This window comes from Prionailurus bengalensis, chromosome D4 (assembly GCF_016509475.1).
Source record: "Prionailurus bengalensis isolate Pbe53 chromosome D4, Fcat_Pben_1.1_paternal_pri, whole genome shotgun sequence".
Classification (NCBI taxonomy): domain Eukaryota; kingdom Metazoa; phylum Chordata; class Mammalia; order Carnivora; family Felidae; genus Prionailurus; species Prionailurus bengalensis.
The window spans coordinates 15,211,929-15,226,540 of record NC_057359.1 but is presented as its reverse complement, the minus strand read 5'-3'; the positions used below and the strand labels follow the sequence as shown (position 1 = coordinate 15,226,540).

Genomic DNA, 14,612 nt, shown 5'->3' with positions numbered 1-14,612 from the left:
TGGGATTGAGCACCACATCAGTCTCCATGGTCAGCACAGGGCTTAAGATTCTCTCTCTCTCTCTCTCTGTCTCTCTCTCTCTCTCTCTGTCTCTCTTTCTCTGTCTCCTTCTGATCCTTTTCTCCTCTTGTGCTCTCTTTCTCCAAAAAATAAAATTAAAAAAAAGTAAATAACTAATGATCTTAAAATCTTGAATTTTACGGTGTAACTTTGAGTAAGTTATGTAACCTACTAAGCCTCAGCTATTTCTTTAACCTGTAAAATGGGTATGATAATATTGTTTACAAATTGTGTGTGTGTGTGTGTGTATACACACACATATATACACACATACATATGTACATAACCTTCTTTCAGATGTGTTATATAATATTACATATATCATATGTAATATAATATGTTATATATAATTAGTCTGTATTAAAAGGGAATTATAACTCACAGTTAGACTGGGCAAAGAGCCTTATGTAGACAGAAATCGAGCTCATGGAACTAAACATTCCTTACTCAGATTTTGGGTACAAATTGCCTCTGTTGACATGATCAATTATAAAGAAGTATATGAATTATGGATAATCCAGTGAGCAAAGAACCTTGTTATCTGACTGGTTGGACTGAGGCAGTTTCCCCAGAAAAAATTAGAACGTGTCCTGTTCTTCATCGTTGGTTGCAGATTCTTTCTCTATCTTTCCTGACATTCGGTGTGAATGTGGTCAATACTCTCCAATGTATTCAATCATTTTACTAAGGAGACCATCATTTTGTGTTAACTCCAAATCTCAGAAACCTTAATTTTAAAAAAAGGTATTAAAATCATAACTGTATCTATTGTGTGAAATGATGTCCACAGATTTTGTCTTTTATTTATCATTGAGCTTGTGAATTACCTCAGAGTTCTTTCTTTCTTTTCCTTTGAAATTCCAACCAATCTGAGAGCTCTTAGAGGAGAGAAGGAGCCCCTTGTCTCACACAGGTATGAAAGTCAGCCTTTGCTTGCTGACTCTCTACACAGTGGAAAGCTTTGTTTCTTCCGCTTTATCCCAAAAGCTTGTTGTGATGTTAAAATCAGATAATCCGTGCAAAATTCTTTGTACGCTGCTGAGTATATAGTAAATGATCAATAAATGTTAGCTACTATTTTTATCTGATCCTTTTCTGTATCTTACTGGGCTTACCGTAGTTTCGAATCTTAACACTTTTTTGCCTTGTTATAGTTACAATAGCATCCCAAAAGGTTTTTCCATATATAATATAACCTACCCCACCTTCCATACATGTTATGACTTGCCACCAGATTAAATATCCTGATTAATAACTCTGGAATTTGGGTTCCTGATCAAATGTCTTTCATAATTTCGCACCTTAATCAGGCATTCAGCACCTGCCACCACCTCAATCCACTTTGCCTTTCTTTATTTTATTTTATTTTTTTAATGTTTATTTCTGAGACAGAGAGAGACAGAGCATGAGTGGGGGAGGGGCAGAGAGCGAGGGAGACAAAATCCGAAGTGGGCTCCAGGCTCTGAGCTGTCAGCACAGAGCCCGACACCGGGCTCGAACTCACGACCTGTGGGATCATGACCTGAGCCAAAGTCAGTCACTCAACCAACTGAGCCACCCAGGCGCCCCCACTTTGCCTTTCTTTAAAAAAAAAAGTTTATCTATTTAATGTAGAGAGAGAGAGAGCGTGTGCAGGGGGAGGAGGGTCAGAGAGAGAGAGGGAAACAAGGAATCCCATGCAGGCTCTGTGCTGTCAGCGCAGAGCCCATGTGGGGCTTGAACCATGAGATCATGACCTGAGCCGAAATCAAGAGTCTGATGCTTAAGTGAGCCACTCAGGTGCCCCCACTTTGCCTTTCTAATTTTAGTTTCCCTTATGCTTTTACTGAACACTGTATTCTGGTGCAAACAACTTGTTTGCTGTTCTCTTAAGTGACTCAACATTTCCTTTCTACCCACTCAATGCCTCATCCCCAAACGGCCCACATCCATAGCCCTCATCCTCCAAATGTCTCTTCCTCATAATCTACTCCTCTGAAAGCACATTTTCTCCCTTCTTTTACTTTCCTTATAGTCCTTATCAGTTCCTACCTCTCACTTTCTAGGGTTGTTATTTGTGTACCTGCTTTATCTTTCCTAGTAGAGTGTAGGTCCTTAAAGGAAGAATCCATATCTGGCTCATATTTTCATTCCCAAAGTACCCGCACTGAGTAAATATTTGTTGGTTAAATGAATGAATTAACTTTCCAGTTCTTCAGGCCAGAAGGTTATACATTTAACCAGCAGGTTAAACATCAAATGCGAATAATATTTTACTACAAGGCTGGCTTCTCAACCAGAGAGGTGCTGACTTAAAATTTGTGAGATGATTTCCAGAGAACAATGGAGACCACCCTGTTTCAAACTATCTTTCACCCCTCAATATCCTACTAGTAGAAAGCCACTAGGAGTTGATTTTCTTAGTCTTCTTGATGGCTTTAGGTCAGTTTAGGTTTCAAGAGACACCTACCTGCTGAATAAAATTGCTTGCTAGATTTCAGAACATGTAAGAGACAAGGAAGGGTAAAGTGGCACTGAAGGTGGACACCAAATGGTGCAGAAGACACATTTTGCCTACAATGAACTTTTTAAATAGATAATCCTGTTTTAGTATTTGGCAGCAGTCTAGTTTCTCAGTAGAATGTGTCCTAGTTTACCCACCGTGAGCCTGACTACCAGCAACTTCCAAGAACCTGCCAGGGGCCAGAAACAGGAAGGTGTGGCTGTACCTGGAGATCATTGGAGGGAGTTCAAAGGCAGGAGAGAGTCAGTACGAAGTGGGGAATGGCAGGGCCAGGAAATAGAAGATGAGACTCGAGTAAATCATGTTGCTTCACCCATGCAAATTCAGAAGTCACTGCTGAGTCAAAGCAGACATAAGCGCTCACATGGTACCTTGGGAAAATCCTCAGCCAAGGAAACAATGATGTTAAGTCAGGAAGAAAGAATCACTAGAGCAGGCTTGAGAGGGAAATAACCCTGTCAAACTGGAAGAAACACTGATAGTTGCACAGCAGCAAAGGAAATGTGTGAATAAGACCCACGTGACCTCATGTTAGACATGGTATCGCTCCACCCTACTTGTACTCCTGCTTATTCCACACACAAAGGTCTTCCGTATGCCTTCAGGAATTGTTTTAATTATGACAGGCCCAGGCATCTCAGATTTCACTGACCTCAGACCATAGGGAAAAGAATACTAGAAACATCCCACTATTCCTAAAGGTAGGAAATACTGTCTTCCTAATCCTAAAGACGATCGTCCCATGGACAATGACAACAGTCCATCCACTTGGTTGGTGGAATATAATGACCGTGAAAGTTTCAGGTCATCTGACGTGCCTCACATGCATCTTAAGTCAGTTTTCAGCTACAATCGGGATATGGGGTCTGTGACCAGTGTTGTGCCAGGGTGCGTTCCCACGAGCTCACAAGAGTCAACTGTGCATATCTCTTCTCAAATCCGTGTTCGGCGAATTTATGATGGTAGCCTGACATTGGCTATGGGGGGTAAATACTGCGAGCCTTGCATTTTTCTCACCCCTGGAGAGCTGGTTGTTAACCATTACAAGCACACCAGCACGTTTGCACTGGTCTTTTTTTTCCCACCAGTCCTCATTAGTGGTTTATTTCACTGCCCACGAAGCCATCTGGAGAAGCCACACCATTGTCACTTTTCTTTTCTTTTTTTTTCTTTGGGGGGGGGGTTCTCATTTAATCCTCCCAACAAATACGAGATAGAGTTTATCACCCTCACTTTCCTTTTTTTTTTTACTATTATTATTTATTTTTTTATTTAAAATTTTTTTTAATACGAAATTTATTGTCAAATTGGTGTCCATACAACACCCAGTGCTCATCCCAACAGGTGCCCTCCCCAATACCCGTCGCCCACCCACCCCTCCCTCCCACCCACGTTGTCACTTTTCTATGAGTTCAATAGTAGTGCCCAGAGTACTGTTTCCAGATGTTTCAAAAATCTTCCAATCTTGGGATTGCCAGAACCCTCTTGGATTCCATGCAAAGATGGGGAGAATAACCTATCTCCACTCTTCATTTTGTCACCTGGGCTCTACGAAGTCTTAGCATTCCCATGGTTTCTCATCTATCTCACTGACTTTTCCATGGTATCTCAAGACGAATCCAGCAAGCTCTATAGGAGATAAACGCTATTTCACCCCTTCTCTGATTTGTTTTACTCCTTAAGGGCCTCCTGCCAACTATGAAAATGTGTTTCTTTTTTCCTAGGGACAAAATAAAAAACTTGATGACAAGAGGGACAGATGGAGTCCAGCTTACCCGAAAAGCAAGGCTGCCATTTAAACTTATTTTTGAAAACTAGTTGTGCTAGATATATCTTTTGCCTCCTTCCCCAGATTGGCGTTCTATCTTTTTTCATCCTGCTCTGTGTTCTGGGAAATTGGTACACAGAGGCTTCCTCACTGGCTCCCTTTCCCTGTAGCCTCCTGTAGAGTTAGGTCAAAGGAAAACGCTATCAGGAGATTTGGAAGTCATTGTTGAATGTCTTCTCCATACAGCTGTTCTGTCTGGGTTCTCATAACTATTCTCTCCCCTGTCCCTCTGACCCAGGGGGAAAAATAGCTCCTTGTTTGTTAACAGTCCCAGGAAGCACCACTATCCCTCACTGTCTTCCTAAAGCCTCACCTCTTATACCTTTTATTTTTTTAATCTTTCCTTATTTTTGAGAGAGAAAGAGCACACAAGTGAGGGAGGGGCAGAGAGAGACAGAGACACAGTATCCGAAGCAGGTTCCAGGCTCTGAGCTGTCAGCACAGAGCCCGACACGGGGCTTAAACCCACGAACCAGGAACCGTGAGATCATGACCTGAGCTGATCATGACCTTTTTTTTATACCTTTAAAAAAAAAACCCAAAGCTTCTCTATTAAAATCGCATTAACTCTCCGGTTTGAGGGGCGCCTGGGTGGCTCAGTCGGTCAAGCGTCTGACTTCGGCTCAGCTCACGATCTCATGGTCTGTGAGTTCGAGCCCCATGTCGGGCTCTGTGCTGACAGCTCAGAGCCCGGAGCCTGTTTCGAATTCTGTGTCTCCCTCTCTCTCTGACCCTCCCCTGTTCATGTTCTGTCTCTCTCTGTCTCAAAAATAAATAAACGTTAAAAAAAATTAAAAAAAAACTCTCCAGTTTGAGTATGTTGTCCTTTATTCTGCTGGCATCCTGGCTGATATGCTATTCATACAAAAGCATAGCCCAATGAAGCTTAATGTTCTTCTCACTAAAGAAAGGTATTTCTATTTGGTATATTTACAAAACAACTCAAGTTGTCTCAGCAATTGAAAAGAATAACCTTTATGCCAAAGTTAGCTGTTTATTTGACCTTAATTATTATATTTCTGCCCCACCTGTCATTTCATGAGATCTTGTCAGAGTTTATTAATTTTTTTAAATGCATAACTCCGGGTGAAATAAATAAGTACTTGAAGAAAAAGTTAGGGATAATAAAGGAATATTAAGGACATGGAATCTTATAATACATGTAAAAATATTGTTGATGCCTATATTGGTGTGAGAAAAATCCAGTAATTTTATCAGAGTATGAAATAAATATACAGTGATGAATTGGAATAAGTTATACCTCATAAACATTATCTCTGGGTTCAGTTACATGAAAGTGAAAATCCGGTGTGTAATTTTGATTTAATATGGGGAAGTGTTAGAAAATGCACTTTGGGGGCGCCTGGGTGGCTCAGTCGGTTAAGCGGCCGACTTCGGCTCAGGTCATGATCTCACGGTTTGTGAGTTCGAGCCCCGCCTCGGGCTCTGTGCTGATGGCTCAGAGCCTGGAGCCTGTTTCGGATTCTGTGTCTCCCTCTCTCTCTCTGACCCTCCCCCGTACATGCTCTGTCTCTCTCTGTCTCAAAAATAAATAAACGTTAAAAAAAAATTGAAGAAAAAAAAAAAGAAAATGCACTCTGATGTTAGCAGGACCTTGAGTCTCACATTATTTGGTTGAGTACGTTCTGGAAAAATACTTTCCTACTCACCTATCTCAGAAAACCAACAAGTGGGATGATTCAAATGAGGAATTAACCAGGATATGTTTTAGACTGTCTCACCCTCTATCCCCCAGGCTGTCCTGACCCAGTCATCATACAAAGGTGCTGCTCTAAAGCTGAAGCAGTGTCCAGAGTAAGAAAGAAAAAGCACCCCCGCCCTGACCTGCAACCAGAGATTAAGCGCAAGGTTATATGACATGACTGACTCACTGTGAAAATGTGGGAAAGGAAATATTATTTCATTATATGGTGTCCCAGTGACTACCCAGATTGTAAAACCTGTGTATTCAACTGAATAAGGATTATGGTACCTTAAAATTTCCCTTCCTTATGACATGTTTTCTACTATCTTACTTAATCGCTCTAAAGAATGTGCTCTCGTAACTCTGTGTTTAAATGTAGTTAACAGATAACATGATAAAAATGGAAAACAAAACAAAACAAATAAGAACAAAAAAGAAAAAAAAAGAAAACAGATTAAAAAAATAATGTGAGTACATGAAAGGAAAGGCCTAACTTATTACCTTACCCATGCCATCCCCCAAAGAGTAATGATTTGAACAAAATAGGCCCTTGATACCTGTTTATTAAATTTAATGCAAATATTCAAAATAAAGTTATAATCAGACTGGCTATTTCTGGAAAAGTTCCAAACTTAAGCATTTGGTTTTCTTTACACATAAGAAAAAATTAATCTGTTGGTAGAATCTTGGCGACTCCAAGAAATCCAGTGAATCTCTCCAGATGCCCAAGATTACCTAAAAAGATAGTCTTTAGAGCCATGACATAGGTAGTCATTGTCCCTGACACTCTCTTGCTGGAAATGTTCCTGATGAAATGCAATCTCATCCACCCTATGTGACTAAAGCTATTAAAAGCAATGAAGAATATGGACAGGGTAAGCCATGATTAATTGCTTACTACAATGAAACTAATCCAAAATGTACATGAATCCTAAATTTAATGCTCATTATAAAAAAGGGATCTCTGCTATTTTAACACACCTACAAAGCCACCGATTCAAATATATTACCTTCCTAAAAATTTCCATTCATGAGCTCTCAACTCATGAACAGCAATAATTCTAGAGAAATTAAACAGTCTAAATTAATCAGGCATAAACCTTCCCAGGTTGTCATATTTATCTAGCATGAACAGTTCTAATGAGATCTAATCACACCGCTATATTTTTATTTAGAGTTGCATATAGAATTATAGGTTAAAATATTTTCTTGCTTCATTTGAGCATACAAAACAAAACAAGGCAAGAAACACATTCCTACGTATAAATCAAAACATCAGAGACCATTGAACCCAGAAGTGCCAGGACAAAGCTGAGAATCCGTACAGGGCCAAGGCTGTAGAAATAGTTTCTGATAAAACTGAGGGGGTGATTCGAAGATAGAAATGGGAGAATTTGTAGCAAATTTGGTGATCTGGATTGGCCAAGGAAGACAGAAGACACCTGCAACCTAATTGAATTATTCGGGGTAAGACAGGCTATATGGTAGTTTGTAACAAAATAACCCCTGAACCCTTCTCTGTCTTCTCTGCACTGAAAATGTATACCTGTGCAAAGTTTGTTTCCACCCCCTTCTTCGTCAGGAGCACCATGCTAAAATCACCAGAGACACTGACCGATGAGAGCCTCATCAGCCTGGCAGACCCAAATCTCCTGACCTCACTTATTCCCAGTCATAGCTTCTCAACCAGCACCATTTTAAATGACATGGACACAGCAGCCAAGTTCACTGGGGCTGGGGCTTCCAAGGTAGGGGTGGCTGTCTCTGGGGCTAGAATTGGGACTATTTTGGGGAGCCTCATCATTGGTTACGCCAGGATCCCCTCTCTGAAGCTAAAGCTCTTCTCCTATGCCATTCTGGGTTTTGCCCTCTTGGAGACAATGGGGCTCTTTTGCCTGATGGTGGCCTTTCTCATCCTTTTTGTCATTGACAGAGTCATCTCCACCTCTCTGGGTCTTTCTCCAAAGTCTCGTCTGCCCGTATGTTCCCAGGCAGCCTGGGGGAAAGTGGTTGGCTCAGGGTTTGAAGAAGGAAGACAAATAAACACTGTATTAATAAGGGGGGAAAATGACCCCAGAAAACTTACGAGCTTAATATATAATAGTTGATTTCTTGGTCATCCAAGTAATATATAATTTGATAGCTCACTAGAGCAGTGTTCATCCACTGATCCCTCAGATATCCAGGCTTTTCCTATTTTATAGCTCCGCCATTGAAAATCCTTGGTTTCCAGGGTGGCTGTGTCAGGACAAAAAGAGAGCTGGGGAATAGCTGGACCTTTCACTGTGGAGGGAGGCTCCAAAGTGGCATGTGTACTGAGGCACAGACCATAGACTTTGTCAAATATTGCATATGCTTTCCTACATATCCCAGTCTCCATTGAGACTCCTTTGGGCCAGTGGGTTATGAGCAAAAATGGTGTGTCACCTCTGGGATGAAGCATTGGGGGTGAGAGTCAGTATGGGGTTCTTCAAGCTTTTTCTCCCTCTGCTGTATGACTGCAGTTCCAAATGGTAGAACTATAAAAAAAAAATTTAAAGAATCTTATCCTCAAGTAATTGGAAGGTAACTGCCCTAGGCAACTGTCAGACCCATAGATGGCTTCGTGTGGGCAAGAGAGGAAGTAAAGTTGTACGTGCTAAATCTTGAGATTGGGAGTTTGTTTCCACTAACATAGCCCAGCTTATCTTTACTGATGCCCCAGGGAAGATAAACTCTTCAGAACCAAGTATTCCAATGGAGGGGGTTCTGTGGAACTATTTTCTAGAATCCTATTGTTGTTGACATAGGAGTGCTATAACTCAAAGTCACAACATCACATGAACAGGGATAATGTTATGGGACTAGAAATATGTCTATCCAGTTTAGAAGCAGCCATTCATTTTAAATGCAATGAAAGAGGTAGTTCTCCCAAGAACAGTTTTTATCTTACCCCTAATCATTTTTTCCCCACTGTTCCTTCAGGATCCATAAGAATCTGGGTAACATGGTTTTTAACTGATGGCCGGTAGATGTTTTCACAGAAGATCTGAGCGGCTGTTTTCTCACAGAAAAGAATAAAAAACACTGAGTGAAGAGACATTCAGGTCTTTTTATTAAAATAAGTCGTCCTATTGCCTTTTCTGACACATCAAAAATATGTTCAAGTGTATTTTGTAATTGAACAGGATATAGATTATAGAACTGTGGACTCCTAATCTCCTTATATAAAAAAAAATTGTTAGTATTTTTTTAATATATTAACTTTAGATGTGTTTTCAAATATTTAGAAGTAAAAAGGGCCTAACCCTCTCTAAGATTAGAAACAATTCATGTTAGATATTCCCAGGACAAGTAAGGCTATAAAACTATTTCTAATAACTACAGATTTTAGTTTAAACATAAATTGCACATAGTTTGAAATTGCTTAATGGGAGACAGACATCCTTGCCTACAGGAGAGTCAGACCTCATAATCTGGAAATGTGCAGTCAGAGAAATCACTTATAATTTTGCTTTGAGTTTTGGATGCTTTGGTTTTAGTCAAGATGTATGAAGTCTGGCTTATGACTAAGAAAGCCACTTTTTCCTATTCATTCAATGGACGGTTAGCTACAGCTAAACCTAGATTAACAGTATTAACAGAGAGAATTGCTAAATTGCCAAATACTTTCCTTTTTAAGCCAAAGAAGAGTGCTACTTTAAATTTATAGGACTATTACAAACCTAAGAATTTTCAACACCCAAGGCAACGTAAGAGAGAAGACTTAAAGTCATCTTTTATAGAAGAATGTGGACAATAGTTGTGTTACACAGTGATAATAAAATACCTCTCTCCTTGTTTATATTTCTTTAATAATTACTTTTAAACATATTAGTCTTTTGAAAAACTTACCCTTTGCGATGCTACAGGGAAAAAAAATGACAGGTGAATATTCAGCATCTCTTACATTTCTCACATGCCAGGGGTACTTTTTCTTTGGCTCCATAATGTGAGGCTTGGTTGTGCAACCTGGAATTATGAATGAGAAATGAAGCGGTAAGAATAGTAAGCTGAAACCTACCTCAACTACTTTTCATTGCTCAGGGCCAGGAGTTATTTGTTGAAAAGGAAGGATAAAATGGTGGGCACAAGAGAGGCAAGAGTTTGTGCTGGGCTGAAAGAAGAGATTGAAGGTTTTAGAAGCTGAGGGAGAAGATTGGGACTAATTTGCTGTACCGTGATGTGTAGTTCTCGGTAGCAATTGAATGGGAGGCAAGGAAGATTTTGTTTTTAAGTTTATTTATTTGGAGAGAGTGGGCATGCCAGTGAGGGAGGGGCAGAGAAGTGAGAGAGAGAGAGAGAGAGAGAGAGAAAGAAAGAGAGAGAGAGAGTCCTAAGCAGGCTCCACACTGTTAGCCTGGAGCCTGATACAGGGCACAAATCCTCAAACCATGAAATCATGAACCTGAGCTGAAATCAAGAGTCAGATGCTTAACCAACTGAGCCACCCAGGTGCCCCAGTAGGCAAACAGGGTTTGAAATGTTTGGTTATGTGTTGTGAATGGAAGTCTTCTTTTGGAGAGAATTCAGTAAAAATTAAAGAATCTCTCTTTCTGTCCATAAGAAATGACTTTTCTAAAAGTAATAAAAGGCTGAAATGGGTCAAAGAGTGATCAACTTTACCAGCTTTTCTGACTTTTAACAAGATTTTAATTTTCTATAAAAATATAGTTGACCAGACATCATTGCACTATACCAAGCTGATAAGACAACACCAAATGGTGATGGATCCACACGGTTGATCATTAATGAAAATTGTCAAAATAACAGGCTGGGATCAGGAGATGAGTTTCAGTGAGGAACACTTCCACGTACGAGGAAGATAAAATTTGCCTAACAAGAGCTTAGCAATAGAGAGGTCATTTTCTCACTTGACAAGAGATCTGAAAATGGGCCTCTGTTGGCATTTGTTACTTCCCTTCCCTTTCTTTCATGGTTGAAGAGTATCTCTGACACCTTACAGTGGCAGGTCCTTGAGATGGGAGTAACATTATCTTGGTCCTTACAGCTTATGACAAAGAAAGAGGGTGCAGAGAATGTAGAGTGGCCTCGAGAAGACAGTAGAAAGGCTTCTGTGTCGTTCAACATCATCTATTTCAAGTTTGATTTCTAGGGATATACCAGAGAGAGCACTATTTTTAGCTGTTTATGATTTACCTGTCAATAGTCTCACTATTCAGATATTGCCAGGTCAAAATCAGAGTCAGGGAACAGAGGGTATATCTGGGCCCCGAGGCATGACTTATCCCTTTAATCCACTCTCCTCCCCAGATAAAAATCTTTTCGCAAAACAGTACTGATTTAAGCAATTTAGCTTATATTTGCACTACTAAAAAAATCAGGCTCTTTGATTCTCAGAATGAATGCCTCTTGGAGAATAACAGAGGGGAAAGTTGTATGTCAAGAACATTATTGGTAGCATGAAGTAGCTAGTGTATTTTATAATTCTGAGATCTTTAACAACAGGGGGAAAAAAGCTGAAAGTTCTATAGGCACAGATTGAGTTTAGCTTGGGTCATGCCTCACACTTTTTGTATTTCCACCTGGATGATGGAGATCCGAAAGCCTGAGGTGTTTCCAACAAACAGAGTGAAGTCAACATAGCCCATACCACTCACTAACTAAATGTGCTTTCAGGCATGTTTGAAATAACGCAAAAGGTTAAAGGCAACAGCATTTTTTTCTATGCACTGTTCTGGTAGAATTGCTTTCATCTGTCCCTGCTCAATGGCTATGAGCATCTTTCATCTGAGACATTGAAGTCTTGAGCCATAGTAAGGAAGTGTTCATTGCAGGAGTATGTATTTTTGTCTTCATTACTGTGTGGGATTTGTTACCACATCTCTCATTTAGGGTTGGTTTGAAGTTAGACCTTGATCACTTCCAGATACCTTCCCATGAATGTTTTCCACCTGAGTGCACTTGTCTCTTTTGAAGTGCAAGAACTGGGAGTACCCTGGGTGAATGGATTTGGCATCAACAGAAAGCTGAGTTTTTTCAGGTGGCTCATTGGATAGAAAGAAAAGACTACAACTGTGGAAAAGGTATTTTTATTACACAACATGCAAATATTTGTATTAACTTGTAGAACAAGTTTGATAAAACACACCCCAAAGCAAGATAAATAACATACAAATAGCCTATTCTTTCTACTAATTCTAGCACAATGAAGAATGTTTTCAATTTCCTTATCATTACAGGGAGTATTCGAATAACAGCTTTTGTTGCTGTATTGATAAAATCTAAAGATGGCAATAATTGATATAATCTAAGGGTGATAAGAATAGGAATAAATCACATACAAAGAGGTGTTATACTGACATTAGTCAACAAAACATAATCTGTTTTCAAAAAAAATGAACATAATCTATTTATTATTGATAATGATAATAATAGCTACTTTTTAATGAATGGCTTAATAAATGGTGACAAATAGATTTTATTTAAAAAAATTTTTAACTACTTTATTGAGGTATGATTGACATACAAAAAATGGTATATAGTTAATGCCCACAACGTTTGGGTATAAGTATATACTTGTGCAAGTATCACCACAATCTATGCCATAAACATGCCCATAACCACCAAAACGTTCCATATATATATATATATATATATATATATATATATATGTTTAATTTTCCATTAGCCCATTTAATCCTCATACTGACACTCAGCAGTCAGTAGGTATTGCTTTCACCAATTTACAAATGTGGAAAATGTACCCTGTAAGGAATAATCATTTGCCTGAAGTCAAACTGATTGAATGTTGTAGAGCTAGGAATGGGGCACAGGTTTTTAATACTTCAAAGACTCTTTATTTAACTATTATTATTATTATTTGCTTCTCAAACTTTAGAATATATTCAAAGAAAAAAGTAAAAAAGTGTAAATATGTATGTTTGTATACATATACCTTATTTACAATAGAAATATTTTGAATTAAAATTTGTGAAGCATGTATCAATAAATAAAAATGTTTATAGTAGGATGGTAAGTGAAAAAAGCTCATTGTACAACACATAGTTGATTCGTAGCAATAACTAGTAATTCTACTTCTCTGGACAGAGATTTGGAGACACATCAGTAAAAGAAAAAATATTTATAAGGGTGCAGTGTTTATAAGATTTAAGCATTTTAAGCTATCTTAACAGTGCTTTCACTGTCTTATATGTGGACAGTGGAACAAAAATAAATGCTAATTATCTTATTTTTAGAAATATAGTAATAGGAATTTTCATTCATACATTCAAATTAAAGCAAAAGTTTCAAAATTAAAAAAAAGCCCCTGTCCCTTTACTCTCTCCCTCGTGTCATGTTTCTTGTGAATCATCTTCTAGATTCTTAATGGTGAAAGGCTCACAGATATAAATTATCAATTGCAAGTTTAGACTAGTGTTTTGGAAAAGGGCACTCCACAATCGGTGGATTACCTAAACAACCTGAAGTGAGCTGAAGAAGGGCATCCACATCCTGGGAATTACAGTGACATTAAGGTGGAATAGAGGAGTATGGACAACTTCTGAGAAATAGGAGAGTCTTTGAAGGAACCATATAAATAGCAAAAAAACGAGGGCCAAGACCTTGGAGAGAAAAGAGAACAGATATATTCAGTTCCTCTTTGCAAATTCACAAGCAGCAATGGAGAGGTCAAGATACCAAGGAGATATTTTATCTGTTTGTCTTATGGGGCTGAAGGAGAGGAGTGATGAGATACAGTTTGGGGACTCTTAGGAAAGAGAACTCTCGTAAACTTCCTTGCCTGTTAGCTTGAATTCTTATTTCCAAGAGCAATTTCTGAGGAATAGAGGTGAACTGGAAAGAGATCATGGAGGCCAAAGTGAAGCTTTATATCATGTCAATCTTTGGTTGGAACGAGGTAGTCATCTCTAACCCTAATAGCCTGCCAATGGCCAAATAAATCCACCACGGAGGCAATATCATCAAGAGACTTAAATTGTCACCTAAATGTATCATACTAAATTTCCAGCCTTTAATAACCAGATATACTAGGGTACAAGACCAAGTAACTAAAAACCAAAAGAAAAAAGCTAGACAATAGAGAGACACAGAAGTTTTGGATGTTGAAATTTAAAATAGGTGAGAATAATAGTCTAAGAAATTAGATGGCAGAGATTCTCAATAGAATACTAGAAACCAGAAAAATAGTCAAGTGAATATCTTAGAACAAAAAAAATAGCTAAGATTAAGAAATCAATAGTACTTTAATAACAGATTTTTACAAATGAAGAAAAGAGACAGGAACTGGGAGACAGGCCAAACAAAAATATCCCAAGGGGGTAAAATGGATGGGAAAAAAAGTGTGAAAACATACATAAGTGACATGGTGAAGAGGTCTAACATATGTGAAATAAGAGTTCCAGAGAAGAGAGAGGGGGTGCTGCAATATTTGAGAATATAGTGAGCAACAATGTATCAAAACTCTTGCATGGCTTGGAAAAAGAGGATATATGTCCCAACTTATTTTATGAGGT

The 14,612-nt window shown here is 38.8% G+C and overlaps 1 protein-coding gene across 1 annotated transcript; it reads left to right on the top strand.

The window, feature by feature from the left end:
- Positions 1-7,191: 7,191 nt before the first annotated feature.
- Positions 7,192-8,312, top strand: LOC122474604 (ATP synthase F(0) complex subunit C2, mitochondrial-like). The gene has a single exon (XM_043565570.1). It carries the CDS (start codon positions 7,578-7,580, stop codon positions 8,202-8,204), a length of 627 nt encoding a protein of 208 aa, XP_043421505.1. The 5' UTR covers positions 7,192-7,577; the 3' UTR covers positions 8,205-8,312.
- Positions 8,313-14,612: the final 6,300 nt, after the last annotated feature.